Here is a 21,938-nt window from a genome sequence, read left to right as displayed (position 1 = left end):
ATGGACTGTAGTCAGCCAGGCTCCTCTGTCCATGGGCTTCTCCAGGCAAGAATACTGGAGTGGGTTGCCATTCCCAGGCTAACTCAACTGTACTGAAAGTATGTTGTTTTCTTGGTGCAGTTTTCAATTTGACTCGATTCAATTAACTGTCTTTTTATTTTATAAAATATATATATTTTCACTTCTAAGAACTTTTCTCAGAATTTTCATTTTTCTTCGAAGAAAATTTCTACTTGCTGTAGAAATACAGTTTTTCATTAACTCTCACTAAGATTGTTGTTATTTGCTGGGTTTTGTTTGTTTATTGGTTAGGTGCTTTGTTACATTAATGTTTAACCTGTTTCTTACATTAAAGTTTAACCAGGGGACCAGCGGTATTTTTCCCTGAATATGCTAACTCTTGGACTTCAGACAGTGGTGAATCCGCCTGCAATGTGCGAGACCTGTGTTTGATCGCTCGTTTGGGAAAATCCCCAGAGGAGTACACGGCTGAGAGTCGGACTCGACTGAGCCACTAAAACACAGCACATGCAAACTCTTACTCTCTCCTGCTCCTTTTTTTTTTTTTTTTTTTAATTTGGCCGTGACTTGCAGCCTGCAGAATCTTAGCTAACCTATCAGGGACTGAACCCGGGCCATGGCAGTGAAAGCTCTGAATACTAACCACTGAACTGCCAGGGAATTTCCCCTTCTGCCTTTTAAAATGATGAGGGATTATTTTTTCCTAATTCATCAATGATTTGTATATTCACTGTTTTATTGTTTCAGTCCCAGACAAACGAAAAGACTAATGTTTACATTTATGGAAAATTTTCTTTGACAATTTAGATAGCCAGCTGTTTTTGTAGGATTGTGATCGAATAGAGTAGCAGTTATAGAATCTAAAATCTAATCTGTAAAGATTCTCCCATTGAGTGTGTGTGTGCGCGGCATGGGGGGTGGGTGTCGGAATCAATAGTAAAATCTTTTTGTTACTGTCTAGAAGAGTCTCTTCTCATTTCTATGCTCTAGCTCTACTTAGTTAACTGAACTTTCTTCTTTGAACCAATTTATTCATTCAGAAAAATCCTCTGTTCTCCAGCTCTCCTCTGTTTTCTCAAGGGCTGAATCATGGACCTGGAGGTTGAGATTAGCTCCATTCCACTACTTCACAATGTGTCTGTGAAAAGTTAGTAAACCTTTCATGGCAAGTAGGTATGAGGGAGAAATGTCTCTCTTTTTTCTTTTCCCATTAACCTCTCTTCCATTTTGCTATGTATTGATGAGAACTGTAGAACTCGGAATAGAACAATTCTATCCAAACCTCTGCACTAAGGGATTTGACAGACTCTGACTTGGTTTCCAGCAGTTTAAGGCTGTGTCCTGCAATGATCCCAGGTCCCTTTAAAATGCCTGCCTGAGAAAACTCAATGTTTCCAGGAGAATTTACTGCTTGCTCCAGTCAAAACTTGGTGATAAACAGATAGACCCCTGAAACCCCTCGCAGAGCAGTTACTTCAGAAATCTTGCAATTAAAGTCCTCTCTCTGCCCTTTGAGATGTAAATCTACCACCTAAAACGTTCTTCAGGGTCGTTTCAGCCATCTCTGAAAGCAAATATCCAGGAAGTTAGGGAGATAACATGCCCAGTCCCCATGGGAGGGAGGAAAGTGTCTAACTTGGGTAGGGACACCACCTTGCTTCAACACCAACCACTGTCTCCTGTCAAAAAGGGAAGTTTGTTTCTCTTCTGAAGAAGCAGCAATTAACAAATCTGAATGGTCTAGTCACATGGATTAACCCTCAGAGCCTGTTCCATAGCACAATCCAGCCTTTAGAAAAAGTCTCTTGTCTTCTGTTTTGGGGAAGTTGAGTTCAGTTTATTCTGGGCCCTCTTTTCTGTTGTAACTATGCTACTGAAACAATTACTGTCCCAACTGCTTTAATGAAGTCTGGCTTTATCTTTGATAACAACCAGATGTCTGCTTCTTTCTGCCTGCTTCCAACTCTTGTGAACAGATGGTACCTCTCTAGTTTCTAGCAATGACAAGTGTTTTCCATATCTCATTAACTTGGGCATTTCTGTAGAAATTGGAAAAGAGGAAACATTAAGCATGTAACACAATATTTCATTTCCTGAATTCTCCATAAGCTGTCACTTGCAATATAATTGTATAGAATGCTGAAGGAGGCAGTGTAGCATAACAGGAAAGATCATGAGTTTTACAGTAAGAGTAGAGTTTGGTTTGATTCCTTGCATCAATATTTTTATTAGCTTCTTAAAACTATACAAGGGACTAAAATTTCTATGTCCCAGTTTTGTCATAAAATTTCTATGTCTCAGTTTTAAAAAGAAGACTAAACAACAAGGTCTGACAGTATAGATCAGGGAAGTATATTCAATATCTTGTAATAAACTGTAATGGAAAATATTATGAAAAATATATATATTATATGCATATCTTATATATATATAACTGAGTTGTAAATGATAAACTAACACAACATTGTAAATCAACTATGCTTTTAAAAAAAGAAAATAGTACTAGTTTATAGGTGCCTACCTCCTAGACTTATTGGAAAACTGAAATTGTATAAGAACACATGTGCAATGGATAGTATTAAGCTCATTATTGAATAAGTAATTTTCTACTTTGTATCATTAACCTCTGACCAGCGCTGAAGAGATGTGCTTCCTCTCTCTGTTGTTACAACAGTGTACCTCCTTATGGCACCTCCGTACACCCACCTGTAGCATCCTCCGTACACCCACCTGTGGTATCCTCCGTACACCCATCTGTGGGTTTGCTCTATTACTCAGCGAGCTTCTTCACAGGTATCATTGATCCTTTTGGCCCCCAGCTAGTGTCAATTTAAAATACGGGCATCTGATAAAAGTTTATTGATAGAGCCAGTACATGAATGAATGAATGAATGGTTATAACACAGTATTGGTGAACTCAAGGAACTAAAATTGTTTTAGGGTTCAGTTCAGTTCAGTTCAGTTCAGTTGCTCAGTCGTGTCCGACTCTTTGCGACCCCATGAATCGTAGCACACTAGGCCTCCCTGTCCATTACCAACTCCCAGAGTTCACTCAGACTCACGTCCATTGAGTCCGTGATGCCATCCAGCCATCTCATCCTCTGTCGTCCCCTTCTCCTCCTGCCCCCAATCTCTCCCAGCATCAGAGTCTTTTCTAGTGAGTCAACTCTTCGCGTGAGGTGGCCAAAGTACTGGAGTTTCAGCTTTAGCATCATTCCCTCCAAAGAAATCCCAGGGCTGATCTCCTTCAGAATGGACTGGTTGGATCTCCTTGCAGTCCAAGGGACTCTCAAGAGTCTTCTCCAACACCACAGTTCAAAAGCATCAATTCTTCGGTGCTCAGCCTTCTTTACAGTCCAACTCTCACATCCATACATGACTACTGAAAAAACCATAGCCTTGACTAGACAGACCTTAGTCGGCAAAGTAATGTCTCTGCTTTTGAATGTGCTATCTAGGTTGGTCATAACTTTTCTTCCAAGGAGTAAGCGTCTTTTAATTTCATGGCTGCAGTCACCATCTGCAGTGTTTTTGGAGCCCCCAAAAATAAAGTCTGACACTGTTTCCACTGTTTCCCCATCTATTTCCCATGAAGTGATGGGACCGGATGCCATGATCTTCATTTTCTGAATGCTGAGCTTTAAGCCAACTTTTTCACTCTCCTCTTTCACTTTCATCAAGAGGCTTTTTAGTTCCTCTTCACTTTCTGCCATAAGGGTGGTGTCATCTGCATATCTGAGGTTATTGATATTTCTCCCGGCAATCTTGATTCCAGCTTGTATTTCTTCCAGTCCAGCGTTTCTCATGATGTACTCTGTATATAAGTTAGGTTTACATAGGTCAAATCCTTTAATGATGTCCAATTCAGATGTGAGAAGAGTGAAAGCAGCATAAAACATTAATTGGTTTATTTTTCTTATGTTTGATCTGAAACAAAGATCTATCTATTGTGCTGCATTATAATTTTTTAAATAATTAAATTTTTATTTTATTTTATTTATTTTTAGCTACACTGGGTCTTCATGGCTGCACAGACTTTTCTCTAGTTGCAGAGAGCAGACAACTCTCTAGTTGCCGTGTGCTGGCTTATTTCAGTGGCTTCTCTTGTGGCCGAGCACAGGCTCTAGAGCACAGGTTCAACAGTTATGATAGGTGGGCTTGGTTGCTCCTCAGCATGTGGAATCTTCCTGGATCAGGGATCGAACCCATGTCTCCTGCGTTTGCAGGTGGATTTTTTACCACTGAGCCACTAGGGAAGTCCTACCTTTTAATTTTCTGAAGAGTCATCAGTCTCTGAAACAGGATCTAAAGGTACAAATGGGAAATTACCACAGCACAGTTTTTCATTTCCTGCTTTTGAGTATCTGGTTGGACTACTTTAGCTCAACTTGTTTAAGCCTAGTAAATGCGTCTCCCACATGACTTGACTCACAGATCCTCTTTTGTCCAAAGGCAGTTGTCTTAGGAGAGAGAAGAAAGCTCTCAGATGCTGTGTCAATTCAGGAACTCAGTAGAACAATGGAATACCAATCTTCGGTAGAAAATTTGGATGAAGATGGATATACTCAATTAGACTTCAGCTCTCGCAGCATCACCAGGAGATCTGTAGTCTCAGAGAAAGGTATATCTTTTTCTTTCTGACTTCAACATTCACACTCTTATAACTAAAACTAGAAGTGGAAAAAATTGGACAGACTTCTGGTTTTCCAGGCTTTTATTAATATATTTTTAAAGGTTTTCAGAAGTCACTGAAGATAATTTGAATGAGGACTAAGACTGTTCTCTGGGCAACCATTCAATGGCTAATCACTGGCAAAGTTGATCTTTGGATAACACTGGTTTGAACTACACAGATCTGCTTATACATGAATGTTTTTCAAAAGTAAATAGCACACTACTAGATGATCTGTAGTTGGTTGAATCCATGGATGTCAAACTGTGGATATGGAGATACTGTAGATATAGAGGGCCAACTATAAGGTACAGTGTGGGGAGGACCAGTGCCCCTAAACCCTGTGTTGTTCAAGGATCAACTGCATCGAAGTTAATTATTATGATGATAGAAAAAATACTCACACTTTCTCTGTTCTATAGAGACAGACACTTCAAAAGTAAGGAGTTGGTGATAAATGTGATGAAATGCAAAGATGAAAGAATTTCAATAAGAGTGACTTGTTTGACAGAAAAGAGTAAATTGTAGAATGAAGGTTAAGGAAACCTAAAGAAGTGCATATGGACAACATCAGGATATGGGAGTTAGAAAAAAAAAGAAAGAAGACAGGAAAAACAACAGGATTTTGTGGAAAAGTCCAAAGGGAGGTCAGAAATCAGGGTTTAGATAATAAGAACCTACTGTATAGCACAGGGAACTCTGTTCAATGTTATGTGGAAGCCTGGACTGGAGGGAGTTCAAGGGAGAGTGGATACATGTGTAGGTATCTGAGTCTCTTTGCTGTCCACCTGAAATATCGCAACATTGTTAAGCGACTATACTTCAATATGCTTCATTTTTATGTGTTTAGTCACTCAGTGGTATTTGAGTCTTTGCAACCTCATGGACTGTAGCCCACCAAGCTCCTCTGTCCATGGGATTTCCCAGACAAGACTAATCCCCACCCAGAGATCGAACTCATGCCTCCCATGGCTCCTGCATTACAGAGGGATTATTTACCACTGAGCCACCAGGGAAACCATACTCCAATACAAAATAAAAAGTTTAATTAAAAATAAAAGAAGTCATATGGTTTAGAATCCCAAATCTGAATTTTTTATGTTTATCATGAGATTGATTTGAAAAAAAATTTTTAAACAAAAAGTTTTTTGTATAACAGTGAAGAAATATATATGAGTTAGATAAAAGATTCCATTATCAGGACATGAATCTTAGACATTATGTAAAAAAAGTGAAATCTGGAGAAGGGCATTAAAACATTTCTCTCTTCACTGAGTAAGCAATTTAATCTCCTCCACGAGTCTTCTATTTGACAGTTCTCTGACATGCTCTTATGGCTGATTCTCGGTCTTGATGTGGTGATATTAATATAAAGTGAGTTTCCTGTTATCAAGAAAGAGATTATTCACAGGTTTTGACATCAACATCTGCTCTCTTCTGCTTTCTGGTCATTCCCATTGTGCAATTATTTTCCTTTTGTCACACAGTTTTGTTTTATTGGGCAACCTATTGAGGAAGAATGGAAAAACATGGTTAAGCAGGAGATAGGAAGGCATGTGTGTGTTTATAGGTGTGTGTGGACAAACTGTGAGTTGCCTATAATGTGCTAGTAGTCTCTAAACCAGGTGCTTTTACTTCTGTTGATCCTCACAATCACTCTTCGATGCATCATTACCCTAACTGTTCACAAAGAGAAATGGAAAAATGGAGGAAGTAACTTGCCCAGTGACAGACAAGAAATAAGTGAAAGAGGAAGATTACCCTTCCTAACCAGTGTTATTTCTGCTGCATTAAGCTGTCTCTTCTAAGATTGGATGGGAATCTTGGTAATGCCAAGACCTATAGATATCAATGTGGAGCTGAAATTAGGAGTGCAGAGCTCTCAAGGCACTGTGCTCAAAGTACAGTTGCTGACCCAGAAGAGGTACACTAAAGAGGGAGGAAAATTCAGACTAACCCTAGACAAGTAGGTTATCTGGGTATCAGATTTGGAAGAACTGCAAACTGGCGTGCTCAGTGATGTATCATCCTGTTTCTTGATTCCCTTTCTGCTCCCTTTGGCTTTCTAGGGCTTTGTGCTGCATCCTCTCGTTGGCGTCTGATTGCTGTGACTCTGGGCATTTTATGCTCAGTGCTGCTGGTGATAACTGTGGTCCTGAGTACCTTGGGTAAGTATTAGTGGGGAAGATGAACAGCAACAGACATTTAATAAGCATTTATGATGTTTCAGGCACTCTTTTAAGAAAAGTTTTTTTTTTTAATGTGGACCATTTTTAACGTCTTTATTCAATTTATTATAATGTTACTTCTGTTTTATATTTTGGTTTTTTGGCCCTAAGGCCTGTGGTATCTTAGTTCCCAGACAAGGGATAGAACTCATACCCTCTACACGGTAAAGTGAAGTCTTAACCACTGGACTAGCAAGGAAGTCCCCCAGGCACTCTTTTAAGAGTATAACTTAATCTAACTGGATCTGAATACCAACCCTTTGAATTGATGTTATGAGTTCTAACTTTATTTCTAGGGTCATAAACTAGGTAACAAGACCATGATTAGAAATGCAGGTGGTCTGTCTTGACAAGTCATACTCTTATCTACAAGATCTCCTTGCATAGCTGGTCTCAAAGCTGTGGAATTTCTAAGATAAATTAATGAAAGGAAACCAGTGGAGGTGAGGGAAGTGCAATTGGTGCTTATTTTCCTAAGAGATAAATTCCCTAAAGACTTTAGGCTATTTTTTACATCTCATGATTTAAGGAAATTGTTTTACACCTGATCTTTAAACTCCTTTGGATAATATCAGGAAATACTCAAAGCACTTATGAAATTCTAAGTAGTTATTTTGTAATAGGTGAATACATTTCCTTAGATTTTATTGTTCATGAATTCCATTTTGGATAAAGTATTACTGTGCCTTTGAGAAGGGCATATGAAAGTATGAAAGATTTCTTAACTAGTCATGTGTTTATTGAATACATTCTATGATAGAGGCACTTGGCAGATTCTCAAGGAACTCTCATTTTTAAAATAATATAATAAAGAAGATTTATTACTATTTCAAATCCATTGTGGTACTAAAGGACTATATTCCACTTGCCTCTTCCTTTCCCCCATCCTCCTATCTACTTCATTTTTATCTTTTGTATTAAATCTTCTTTATGGAAGTTATTTCTTTTTCCATCTATTCAAGCTATCACCTATCTATCTACCATCTATCTCTTACCTCTCCATCAGCAATGTATTATCTGTTTCTCACTAATCAAGAGTACATCCCTTTATATTCCAACAAAAATGTACGTTTTTGGATTTTAATTCTCAAACATAGTAAAAATGACTTTTTTTTTCTTCTGTCATTACTATTGTTGTTGGTATATGAAGGTATTTGGAGATCCAGTTCAGGGAACAACCTGTTGAAGAGTGACAGCTTTCCATCAAGAAATAAAGACAACCAGAGTCAACCTACACAATCATCTTTAGAAGATAGTGTGATACCTACCAAGGCTCTCACGACCACAGGCAAGGGCAGAGTTAAGGATTAATAAGATCCTTGATTCAGAAGGGTTAATTTTTGGTACTAAGGCTTGGAGCAGGGGATGAAGAAAGTACTTTTATATGTGGTGATGCTACATTCAAATAAAGCCCACAGCAATATTATCTCAGAAACATAAGTCCTCTGTAATATACAAGGGCTTCCCTAGGGGCTCAGATAATAAAGTATCTGCCTGCAATGCAGGAGATCCAGATTACAAAGTGATAGCATAAATACCTTATGAACTTAGTTGAATCTCCAACTTAGTTGGATTTTTTTCAGATCACTAATTTTTCACATATTTAAGCTTTTAGAGGTTTGTGGAATTTGATTTGAAGGAACAGAATGTGTTCTCACATGATAGGGAAAAGACATTTTAAAGTGATATAGTTAAAATAGGAAATAGGACACCAGAAAAGGTAAAAAAAAAAAAATAATAATAGAAAAAGGAAAGAAGGGAAAGTGTTGAAAGTGTTGCTAAGAATTTAAAGGTTCATTGATATGTTTAATATCTATAAACCTAATAAATATGTTTCTGAAAACCAGTTAAGTTTGTTTTTCTTTAATCATACAAATTAATTGATTTAATTACCATTTTGTATACAGTAGACTTTAATCCCAATATTTGGACTTCAATTTTCCATGTCTGAACACATACCTCTTCACTGTCTTTATCACATTACTCTGTAATGTGAATGAGTGCTCTTATACTTTTCTTATTTGGCGAATTGCATTCTGAAATAGATGTCACACTTGTAAAATATGTCAACATGAAATTATTGTATATCTCAATGACTGATATTGCATTGATTTATTTTGAGAGTTATCATGGAGAAAAGGAGTTCTGAGCTGACTGTAAAGGCATGGAAGACAAGACAAGAAAGAAAGGAGAGTTGATAGTCTAAAACACTGTAGTCACTCAGTTATTTTTTAGCTGTAGATGAATAAGGGGTTTAGTACGATCCCTTCTGTAAAGTCATATCTGCATAATTTGAATTGAAAATGAAATATATTCATGGCAGTTTATTGATTATTATGTCCTTAGGATGACTGGTACCTGTACTGAAGTACCATTCATAGTATGAACCTCATTGTATTTATCTTTTATTTCCAGGAGTTTTCTCTAGCTATTGTCCCCCTAACTGGATCACACGTGAGGATAGCTGTTATCTATTTAACACACTATTAGATTCCTGGGATGGAAGTAAAAGACGATGCTTTCAACTGGGCTCTAATCTCCTGAAGATAGACAGCTCAAAAGAGTTGGTAAGTGTAGATTTTGGTTATAATATCTCTGATCTACACTGAGCAGAAAAGTAGAGGTAGGTTCCAGATAACTATTTTCCCTAAGAGAAAGTAATTTTACATATTCTCTATAATTATAATAATAGCATATATTGAGTAAAGTATATAATACAAGCTTTTCTTTTTAATTAATTAAAATATGAACACATTTTTGGATTTTCCTGCTAGCTCAGTTGACAAAGAATTCACCTGCAGTGCAGGAGACCCAGATTCAATCTCTGGGTTGGGAAGGAAATGACAACCCACTCCAGTACATTACACTTTAAAATAAATCCTTTAAACACAACTCCAAGTTGACTCTAATAATCAAGCCACACTCATTTTTGTGGGTTTGGATTTTAGGTTTTATTTATTTATTTATTATTATTATTATTTTACTTTACAATACTGTATTGGTTTTGCCATGACTGACTGACTGACTGAAGTCGCTGAGTCGTGTCTGACTCTTTGCGACCCCATAGACTGTAGCCTACCAGGCTCCTCTGTCCATGGGATTCTCCAGGCAATAGTATTGGAGTGGATTATTGGTTTTGCCATACATTGACATGAATCCAATCCTGAACTCCTTGTGGTACAGTGAAACAGAAGTTTCTTCCCCTTATAGCCATAATTATCAAGCTATGATAATATATACTTATAAATAATTTATTCCTTGCAAGATACTAGGAAAGACAAGAGGTTTAAAAGTAGACTTCTAGCCATGCTCAAATAATTTTTAAGAAAATAGAAACAACTCAACAGCTGATATAAGTTAAATATCTTGTATTGGCACCAAATGCCATAGAAATTCAGAGAGAGAAATTCCTATAGACATAAAAATTGCACAGAAAAAGAGCAACTTGCAATGCATCTTGCCTGAAGGATAGAACTCAGATGAGCTATGAGGAGGAGTTAATAGCCAGGGAATATTCTACCTTATAAATCTGAACAGCCTACAACTTCTATACTTACTTTTACTACTCGCAATTTTTGTGTTTCTGTTTTGTTTTCCCCACAGTTGCGGTTGACATAAAAATTAATGGAAGTAGATGTATGGCAAAAAAAAAAAAAGGGGGCATGGGACTGGAAGTCTGTCTGGCTTTTAGACTTTCCTATAATTGCCACTTTGTTGAGTTATATTTGTCAATAATTCAAATATGATCATTAACCCGTAGATTACTTATTCATAAAACGTGCAGTGGAACCAAACTGTTTTAACCTAGTCATGTAACTCTGCAAAGCATTTCTTGACAAAGGCTATATAAACTTACATTTTCAATTAAAATTGTGGAGATGATAGTAGCCTGTCATCCATGAACACAGCCTGCAGACTCTGTCGTTCTTGGATTTATTCTGGTAGATTGAATGCAGGAAGCACAATTTTGACATCAAGTATTTATTTCTTTATTTATATTAAATTTTATTGGAGTATAGTTGCTTTAGGATGCTGTGTTAGTTTCTGCTATAAAACAAACTGAGTCCCCTTTTATTAAGATTTCCTTCCCATTTAGATCACCACAGAGGGTTGAGTAGAGTTCCCTGTGCTATATGGTAGGTTCTCATTAGTTATCTCTTTTATACATAGGCATATATGTATGGGACTCCCCTGGTGGCTCAGTGGTAAAGAATCTGCCTGCAATGCCGAAGATGCAGGAGACCTGGGTTCCCTGGGTCGGGAAGATCCCCTGGAGAAGGGCATGGCAACCCACTCCAGTATTCGTGCCTGGAGAATCCCATGGACAGAGGAGCTCAGCAAGCTACAGTCCATTGGGTGGCAAAGAGTCGGACACGACCGGGTGACTGAGCACGAGCATTGAGCACAAGTATATATTTATATATCAATCCCAATCTCCCAATTCATCCCTCTCTCCTTTCCGCCTTGGTGTTATTTTTATTAATTAATTTATTTTTTTACTTTACAATTCTGCATTGGTTTTGCCATACATTAACATGAATCCACCTTGGTGTTTGTTCTTAAATGTGTCCTCTATGTTTGTGTCTCTATTTCTTCTTTGCACATAAGTTCATCTGTATCACTTTTCCCAGATTCCCCATATAAGCAACATTACATGATATTTATTTATCTCTTTCTGACTTACTTCATGGTGTAAGACAGTCCGTCTCTAAGTCCATCCATGTCTCTGCCAATGGCACTATTTCATTCATCTTTATAGCTGAGTGACATTCCGTTGTTTTTATGTACCAATCTTCTTTATCCGTTTCTCTGTTGATGGAAATTTAGGTTGCGATAATGTCCTGGCTATCCCAAATAGTGCTGCAATGAACACTGAGGTGCATGTGTCATTTTGAATCACTGTTTTTTCTGAGTATATGTCCAGCATTGGTATTGCTGGGTCATATGTTAGTTCTAGTTTTTTGAGAAACTTCCATACTGTTCTCCAAAGTGGCTGTACCAATTTACATTCCTACCAATAGTGTAGGAGGGTTCCATTCTCTCCACAACCTCTCTCGAATTTATTGTTTGTAGTTTTTTGATGATGGCCCTTCTGACTGGTGTCACCTCTGACTGGTGACGCTTCATCATGTTTTGGATTGCATTTCTCTAATAGTTAGTGATGTTGAACATCTTTACATGGATTTGTTGGCCATTTGTATGTCTTCTTTGGAGAGATGTCTCTCTGGGTCTTATGCCCATTTTATTTTGTTGTCTGTTGTTTTGATACTGAGTTGCATGAGCTGTTTGTATATTTTGAAGATCAATCCCTTGTCAGTTGTTTTGTTTGCAAATATTTTCTCCCATTCTAAGGACTATCTTTTTGTTTTGCTTGTGGCTTCCTTTGTGGTACAAAAGCTTTAAGTTTAATTAGGTCTCATTTGTTATCTGTTTTCATATGTTTTTATTTTCATTACTCTAGAAGGTGAGTCCAAAAAAATCCTGCTGCTATTTATGTCAAAGAGTGTTCTGCCTATGCCTCTTTCTAAGAGTTACAGTGTTCAGCCTTACATTTAGGTTTTTAATCCATTTTGAGTTTATTTTTATGTATAGAGTCAGGGAGTGTTCTAATTTCACTTACCATTGCAATAGAAAGGATAATACCTCAGAATAAACCTAACTTATGGAGGCAAAGAAAGTGCAGAAGAATTGATGCTTTTGAACTGTGATGTTGGAGAAGACTCTTGAGAGTCCCTTGGACTGCAAGGAGATCAAACCAGTCCATCCTAAAGGAAATCAGTCCTGGGTGTTCATTGGAAGGACTGGTGTCGAAGCTGAAACTCCAATACTTTGGCCACCTGATGCGAAGGGCTGACTCATTTGAAAAGACTCTGATGCTGGGAAAGATTGAAGGCAGGAAGAGAAGGGAACGACAGAGAATGAGATGGTTGGATGGCATCACTGACTCAATGGACATGAGTCTGGGTAAACTCTGGGAGTTGGTGATGGACAGGGAGGCCTGTCGTGCTGCAGTCCATGGGGTTGGAAAGAGTCGGACACGACTGAGTGACTGAGCTGAACTGAACTGATGGAGGCAAAAAACCCATACTCAGAAAAACTATAAGATACTGATGAAAGAAATCAAAGATGACACAAACAGATGGAAAGACACACCGTGTTCTTGAATTGGAAGACTAGTACTGTGAACATAACTATACTACCCAACACAATCTACAGATTCAATGAAATTTTCCTATTAAATTACAAAAGGGCATTTTTCACAAAATTAGAAGATTTTTGCAATTTGTATGGAAACACAAAAGACCCCAAATAGCCAAAGCAATCTTGAGGAGAAAAAACAGAGCAGGAGGAATCAGGCTTCCTGACTTCAGACTATACAGTCATGAAGATAGTATGGTGCTGGCACCAAAGTAAAAATATAGATCAATGGGATAGGATGAAAGCCCAGAAGTAAACCCATGCACCTATGGTCACCTAATCTATGACAAAAGAGCCAGGAATATACAATGCAGAAAAGACAATCCTTTCAATAAGTCGTTCTAGGAAAGCTGGACAGCTATACGTAAAAGAAGGATCTATTCTTTGTTGGAAAACTAAACGATAAGGACTCTGAAAAAATGAGATATGCTTTTTGAGACAGAGAGTGGCATTCAAGAATTGGCACGTCTATCTAGGCTGATGCCAGTATATGCACACATCCTCCATCAAGGTGATTCAATCTCTGTCTCTCAAAATCTCCTAACAGTCTTTCTCTGTATCTTCTCTGTCTCTATCATCTCTGTCCTTCACTCTCTCTCTTTCTCTCTCCTTGACTTGTATCTATGTTTCCTTACAGGAGTTTATATCAAGGCAAGTGTCTTCCCAACCTGATCATTCGTTTTGGATAGGGCTTTCTCGCCGTCGGACAGAAGAACCATGGCTCTGGGAGGATGGTTCCACCTTATTGTCTAACCTGTAAGTATCCGGAGAGACAAAGCTTCATACCTTCTCTCAGAGAGGTAAGAGCGTGTCACACAGTTAGGGATCCAATCTGTTGGCCATAATAAGGAAGAGAGAGAAAAAGAGACACAGTGATGGGAAGAGACACCGAGCCAGGAAAAAAAAAAGTAAAACAAGAGGATAGAGGAGGACTTACAGGTCAAAAAGTGCTGAGTGGTCACTTCAAGATATCAACACAAGTGGTCCCTCAGCTTTCTTACCAGGAGGGCATGTGTTTGAAGATTCCCAGGAAGGAGCACTCACTCAGTGTAAATCTGTGGTTAGGAGCAGGGCTTTGAAGTTAGTTTTCAGCCTAAGTCTGGTCCTTTCACTGTGTGGAACTGGATAAGTTGCTTAATCTTATCTGTGTGCCGCCCCCTCTTTCCAAATCTGTAAAGGAGAATAAAAATAATTCCTACCTCTAAAGATTTTGAGATAAAAGTAAAATCACTTGGCACAGTGTCTGGCACATACTTTTTATCATGGGTTCAGATAGAGAAATTGTATGCATAAGCAGCTTGTGGTTCAACATCCTGGGGACATAATTTTTTCCTCCCACCTTCTACCTTCCCTGGTGGCTCAGATGGTAAAGAACCTACATGCAGTGCAGGAGACCCGGGTTCGATCCCTGGGTGTGGAAGCTCCCCTGCAGAAGGAAATGGCAACCCACTCCAGTATTCTTGCTTGGGAAATTCCATGGACAGAGGATCCTGGTGGGCTTCAGTCCTCGGTGTGGCAGGCAGACACGACTGAGTGACTAACACTGGCAACAACACTCCACCTGGTGGCAAGATTGAGAAATGCACATTTCATTTGTTACTCTTTTTTCTGTTTGGCAGTTTTATTTTTCATTTAATCCTGCACCAAAATAGTCCTTTGTTTTCCAGCTTCTGCTAGGTTTTCTGCTAAATTCTCATTTCAGATGCATTTATTTCACAGTATTAAATTAAATAAATGGCAACCAACCAACAATTGATGGCATCTCGGAGTCAGTAAAAATATAGCCCTAGAAAACAATAGAGATCTATGCATGTTATTAGATTTTCTCCACAGATTCATGGTTATCATTGCTTCTTATTCCTCTCTGCCTCTCCTACCTTCCATTTTGAATCATTTTTTAAATCTGAAGAATACATTTTGGTATTTCCTTTAGAGTTGAAGTTTTACAGTTGAATTCTCTGTGCTTGTCTAAAACTCTTTATTTCAACTTTTCTAAAAAAATATTTTGAGTATAAAATTAGAAATCTGTAGCCTTTTTCTCTTAGGCATTCAAAGATATTATTATAATGTATTCTATTTTTATTGTTGTTTTTGAAAGGTCAAGTATTTGAAAGCAATATGTTTTATGTCTTTTTTCAGCTTTGAAGTTTTCAGCCATACTTGCTTCAAATGTTGCTCTTTCCTGACTTTCTACCCTTCTTCTACAATTCCAATTAAATGTATTATAGACCCATTCACAATATTCTATATGTCTCATTTAGTTTTTCCTATAGTTTTGTCTTTTTTCTTTAACCTATTTACCAGTTTCTTTCTTTTTCCTCTTCTTCAGGTAAACTGCTATTAAAAGCCCTAATTAAGCTTTTAACTTTGTTTAATGAATTTTTAAGTTTTATAATTTCTCACATCTATGAAGTTGCAATTTATAATTCTTAGCTTTTCCAAAACATTCTCAATATTGTCTTTTAACTCCTAGAATGCACTGTATAATTGCTTTAATATTTGTGTTTGATAACCTAGTGTTTTATACTCATGTGTATCTGTTTCTGTTATCTTTTTCTTCTAATTAAAAACATTTATTTATTTGATTGGGTGGGGTCTTCATTGTGACATGCGGGTTCTTTTTAGTTACAGTGTGCATGCGAACACTTAGTTGCAGCATGTGGGGTCTAGTTTCTCAAACAGGAATCGAACCTGGGCTCCTTGTATTGAGAGCGTGGAGGCTTAGCCACTGGACCACTGGGGAAGTCACATTTTTCTTCTAATTTTTATTCATTTATTTATTTGTTTTCGTCTATGCCTGAATTGTTTTGTTGTTGTTGTTGTTGTTAATGCACTTAACATATCTTAAACTTTTATAGAATTAATTTGAATTTTACAGAGTGACTTTTCATTTGCTTCTGGCAAGCACTACTTGGTGTGAATAGTACAAACTGCTGAGTATGATCACACTTTGATTTTATACCACTGAACTATCTCATTTTGGCCAAGCACACTGAATTTATTAATGAACGATCTTGACAAAATATATATCTTATTTTTCTATAGCACTTGTTTGTGTTGAATTTTCGTTTGCTATTTTAAAAACTGACTAGTGGACTCCCTAAAGTCGTTAAGAGTGGGTCCAAACTAACATTTTGATGTGTAACTATTCGTCGGTGACAGTCATTTTAATCTGGCTCTGTACATTCTCCAAAATCTCTTAGATGTCAAAAAGATATTTTGGAGAAGAACACTGGCCAGAATTTTCCCTGAGCCTGGATCAAAGCTGTTTCATGACCTTGGCCTAATTATTTCAACAGAAGAATTCTCTCAATCCTCCATCCTCAGGACCAAGAGGAGATAGATGTACGGGATGAAGACTACCAGACCTTTGCTTTTATACTGAGGCTCAGTAACGCCCTTTGAGCTTGACTAAATAACTAACACTCCTCCTTTAGGAAACTAAGGGCAAATAGAACAGAGCCATGCTTTTATTTACTCATGGTAATTCTCATAAGTGAAGTTGCTTAGTCGTTCAGGACTCTGCAATCCCAGGAACTGTAGCCTACCAGGTTCTTCCGTTCATGGCATTTTCCAGGCAAGAGTACTGAAGTGGGTTGACATCTCCATCTCCAGGGAATCTTCTCAACCCAGGGATCAAACCCAGGTCTCCTGCATTGTGGGCAGACACTTTACCCTCTCAGCCACCGGGGAAGGCCAATTCTCATTGTCTATCATTATATTGGAATACAATACAACCTTCAGGATGCATTAAAAAATATAGGGTTGTTTGGGACTTTTCTGGTGGTCCAGTAGCTAAGACTCTACATTCCCAGTGCAGGAGGCCCAGGTTCAATTCCTGGTCAGAGAACTAGATACGTCTCAACTAAGACTTCACATGTTGCAACCAAAGATACTCTATGCCACAACTAAGACTCAGAGAAGCCAAATAAAAAAAAATAATAAATATTTTTTAAAATATAGAAAGTTGTTTGAATTGCTTTTCAATGGTCTTGATATCTGTGATTCTTCACTTAGTTCTCAGTCACTGTTAGCCAGAAATCTTCTACGTGGTCTACTCACTAAATATACCCAATAATATTTTACTAAACTGCTACTTTATTTAATAAGTATCAGTTCAGTTCAGTCGCTCAGTCATGTCCGACTCTTTGTGACCCCATAAATTGCAGCACGCCAGGCCTCCCTGTCCATCACCAACTCCTGGAGTTCACTCAAACTCATGTCCATTGAGTCAGTCATGCCATCCAGCCATCTCATCCTCCGTCGTCCCCTTCTCCTCCTGCCCCCAATCCCTCCCAGCATCAGACTCTTTTCCAATGAGTCAACTCTTTGCATGAGATGGCCAAAGTATTGGAGTTTTAGCTTTAGCATCATTCCTTCCAAAGAACACCCAGGGCTGATCTCCTTTAGAATGGACTGGTTGGGTCTCCTTGCAGTCCAAGGGACTCTCAAGAGTCTTCTCCAACACCACAGTTCAAAAGCATCAATTCTTCGGCACTCAGCTTTCTTCACAGTCCAACTCTCACATCCATACATGACCACTGGAAAAACCATAGCCTTGACGAGACGGACCTTAGTTGGCAAAGTAATGTTTCTGCTTTTGAATATGCTGTCTAGGTTGGTCATAACTTTCCTTCCAAGAAGTAAGTAATAAGTATACCTCTAGGTAAAATGTTGAAAGATAAGTAAAGAATTATTATGTATTATAATTTAATATTATAAAGTATTAAATGATTTTTCTTTTTTGTCAGAGTTGTATTTAATTTTATTTTCAACTAGTAGTATTTCTTAAAAAAATTTTGAGTCCTTTTTATGCCTTAATAGTGAAGGTTGTTATGCTACCATTTGGAAAATTTGAATTTAAATTCTTTTTTTTTTCAAGTAAAAAAAGAATTTGTACTTCGGAAACTCTTTTTCACCAATATCCTTACCAACTATGCTAGTATTATGGAGACAGTAGATATTAATAGTATTCCCTATGCTTGTACTAATTATCATATTGCATTTTATTTTAACAGGTTTCAAATCAGAAGTACAGTTACTGAAAAAGACTCATCTCACAACTGTGTATGGATCCATGTGTCAGACATTTACAACCAGCTTTGTAGTGTGCATTCATACAGTATTTGTGAGAAGAAGTTGTCAATATAATGGTGGAGGAGCAGAGAGATGTATGTAAGATACTAAGGAGGGTATAAATCCAAACAGAAAAGAGACATATTTGAGGTCAAAATAATTGCTGAAAAAAATATCAAGAGAGCTCAGCCAACTTCATTCAATCTTAGATGAGAAACAAGATGGAAGGCTGTGATTTCCATACCCCCCAAGTCTATCCGGTAATCAGTATTGTGTTCTAATTATTAGAGTCCTAGAAATGGAGTCAGAACACCTGACTTGAATTTTGTTCTATCAATGGTAGAATTTTCATTCTGCCATTCTGTTTATCTGGGATTAGCTGTGAATTCTTGGTGTTTCAGGAGGTTTTAATATCTGACTATACCAGAGTTGTATTTTGTCCTAAAAAGTGCCACTGGAGTTCATGTGATGTGTTTCCACTACTTATTCTTCCACTTTTAGCAGTGTATCAGACACAGAGAGAAATATATTTTGAATAGCTAAATGAAAAAATGAAAAAAAAAAAGCTTTATTAAAATCAGAGCCATTTTATTATTTTATTCATCTCTATGGTCATGATTATGATCAAAAGCATCATAAAAACCATTAGTTGCATCTTTTTTTCCTTAATTCAATAACCAAGATAACATGTCTGCCATATCTCTAAGAGAATCTTGTATAATGTGAAATTGTAGGGAATCTGCTTTGGTAAGAAAGATTTCTCTTTTTAAATACTATCATTCAAAAAAAGATCTGATTAATAAATATTAAAAAGTAACCTTTTGGCTAAGGTATTAACATTTTGTAATGCAAAACATTTTATTATTTTTATGATGACTATTTTGCAGTTTTTAGCAATTCCTCAGAAATTACTGTAAAAGGTACTATTGGAACATAAATAAGTTTCCTCATATGATGATTTGTCTCTTTCTTATTTTCTTTTAAACTTTCCCATTGGTGTTATTTATATTTCCAGTGGGGATTTCCATAATTACTGGAGCGATATTCTAGTGTTTATTAATATGTGAACAGACATTGTGTCAAGTTCACTGAATTTTTCACTTTAAAGTCATTACTGTTATGGAATTTCACTTTAATAAAAATGTTAATTAAAGAATCTTTGGCATTTAAATTATGTGCCATGTATAATTAACACTATTATTGTTTGCCTTTTTCCCCAAAATGACGATGAATTTTGCACTGGGGAGGAAGTAGTATAGTAGGTAGTTTTGTGCTGAAGAATAAATTGTAGATCTTAAATATTTAAAAATCTAAGAGAAGGAGAAAAAATTTTCGTGAAGTGACTATTACTTTTCTAATACACTAACTGGGGTTGTCACTATCTGGAAAGAAATGTGAAAATGAAAAGGTTATTAAAGCTGAGTTAAATTAAGGCATAAAGTGGGATTTTGAAAAGATGCCATGTATTTTAATTTTGTTTTTGGTTTAATTTTTTTCTCCTGTGTCCTTAAAATGGAGTGCATGAGTTGAAGCAATCACGATAATCAAAGAAAACAGTTTTGGATGCTGAATGTTCAGCTGTGCTTATCTAGAACAGACGGGCTAGGCAACAATAACCTATAAGTGAAAACTGAAAGTGTGATTTTAACAAGAACTAGGCTGTCTAAAATATGCCTTACATTCCTTGTTACTATTACAGCCAATGTGGAATCGTGCATGAGAATGAACAGAAAACATCCACGCTTTTCCAAGTGACAGAAAAGTGAAAAGAGCAGCTAGTAGACCTTATGTCTCAAGGGTAATTCAAGATGAGGAATGATCATGCTACAGAAAACACTTCTTCAAGGATCACCATCTCCTCTTGCCTGAGTTATTGCAATAATTTTCAAAGTAGTCTTCTAGCACCTACAAAGCAGTTGTTCAGTCGCTAAGTTGTGTCTGACTCTTCGCGATCCCATTGACTGCAGCACGCCTGGCCTCCCTGTCCTTCACCATCTCCCAGAATTTGCTCAAACTCATGTCCATTGAGTTAGTGATACCATCCAATCATCTTTTCTTTTGCCTGCAATCTTTCCCAGCAGGGATGTTTTCTAATAAGTGGGCTCTTCACATCAGGTGGCCAAAATATTGGAGTTTCAGTTTAAACAAGTCATACCAGCCCTCTACTAAAACTCTCCTTGACTTTCCGCATATCTGAGTTAAAAAAAAAGAAAAAATCTAACCAAAAAACTAAAGACCTTTACGATTGTATATTGACCAAGACAATTGCTGGCCAGTATAGGATGCCATAATCTTGACTGAAAGGAGGGTGTTAGTCTCTCAGTCATATCTGATTTTTTGCAACCCCATGGACTGTAGTCTGACAGACTCCTCTGTCCATGGAATTCTCCAGGCAAGAATAATCTGATGTTCTTTGCTATTAAATTTTTATTGAGCTTAGGTGGCCATGTCTTCTTATGTCTTTTGTCTTATATATAGATTTTATTTTTACCCAGAGACTGAATATTTAATGCATCAAAAATATTAAATAAAAATAGCTGAGTATTACTCTAAAAGGTTTTATTCCTTCAAGCTGAGGGTCTCTTCTCATCATTCATTCGCTTTATGATAATGGTTTCCTTACAGTTACTCAGTCACAGCCAGCATGCTTGCCTCTCGGGGCTTTTGAGATTCCTGGTCCCTTTACCTGAACTATTTTTACCCTAGATTTCTGCGGATTCTTTCAATGAGGATGATTCTCACTACCTTATTGAAAATTTCCAACTCCTTTCTGGTACATTCTATTTTCTTTTTAACATTTATTTATTTTGGCTATGCTGGATCTTAGTTGTGGCTCTCAAGTCTTCATTGAGGCATGTGGGAAACTGACCAGGAATGGGACCCAAATCCCCTGCTTTGGAAGCACATGGTTTCAGCCACTGGAACACCAGAGAAGTCCCTGTATGTTCTTAATCTTGCTCACTTTCTGTATTTTTCCATAACTCTAATCATAGTGTAATATATTCTACAGTTTACTTACTTACTCTCTTTCTTGTATAGCATCTGACTTCCTCCATATAATGTAGGCTCTAAAAGTACAGAGCTTTGTTTTCCACTGTTGTGCCTCAGAATCTGAGCCTAGAATCTACAATGAAGTAAGAATCTTTGTCATGGCTGAAAAATATTAAGCATTTAAGGACAAGTAGTAAAAATGTTAATGTAGGTTCTTTGGTAAAATTATTAAGGATCTCCTTGAATAACTAATTCGTGTTAGTCACTCAGTCATATCTAACTCTTTGCAACCCTGTGGACTGTAGCCCACCAGGCTCCTCTGTCAATGGAATTCTCCAGGCAAGACTACTGGAGTAGACTGCCATTCGCTTCTTCAGGGGGGATCTTCCCAACCCAAGAATTGAACCTGGGCCTCCTGCATTGCAGGCAGATTCTTTACTGTCTGAGTCACCAGTGAAGCCCTTGAATAACTGAAGTTCAGGAAATAATTCTAATGACTATTTCATTAGAATCATAATTATCAGCATCTCCTAAATTGTAACATCTCAACTGTAACTATTTCTGATATTCTGTCTTCTTGCTTGATTTTCATATGTAGCTTCACTTACCTCTCCCTTCCTTTTTTTTTTTTTACTGTCTTTTCTTTTGTAACATTTTCTAATATTTACATTTGTCCAATGCAAATGGCCAAATACTTTTTGATTTTCTGCTTCTTACAGGGCATTATGCAAGGGAAAGGTCTCTTTAGATTT

At 37.3% G+C, this 21,938-nt stretch overlaps 1 protein-coding gene across 2 annotated transcripts; it reads left to right on the top strand.

Moving 5' to 3' along the window:
- Window positions 1-4,396: 4,396 nt before the first annotated feature.
- CLEC7A (C-type lectin domain containing 7A) lies at window positions 4,397-19,147 on the top strand. Of its 2 annotated transcripts, XM_040235157.1 has the most exons (6): window positions 4,445-4,642; window positions 6,763-6,861; window positions 8,072-8,209; window positions 9,337-9,488; window positions 13,757-13,875; window positions 18,138-19,147. In XM_040235157.1, exons 1-6 carry the CDS (start codon window positions 4,540-4,542, stop codon window positions 18,268-18,270), a joined length of 744 nt encoding a protein of 247 aa, XP_040091091.1. In that variant the 5' UTR covers window positions 4,445-4,539; the 3' UTR covers window positions 18,271-19,147. The 2 variants fall into 2 exon arrangements, with proteins under 2 accessions (XP_040091090.1, XP_040091091.1); XM_040235156.1 differs by lacking the exon at window positions 8,072-8,209 and having other exon boundaries at window positions 4,397-4,642.
- The last annotated feature ends 2,791 nt before the right edge of the window (window positions 19,148-21,938 follow it).

The sequence above is a fragment of the Oryx dammah genome, unplaced genomic scaffold (assembly GCF_014754425.2).
Source record: "Oryx dammah isolate SB20612 unplaced genomic scaffold, SCBI_Odam_1.1 HiC_scaffold_29, whole genome shotgun sequence".
NCBI classification, from domain to species: domain Eukaryota; kingdom Metazoa; phylum Chordata; class Mammalia; order Artiodactyla; family Bovidae; genus Oryx; species Oryx dammah.
Note: the sequence above shows the minus strand (reverse complement) of the source record. Positions and strands in the feature narration are given on the sequence as shown.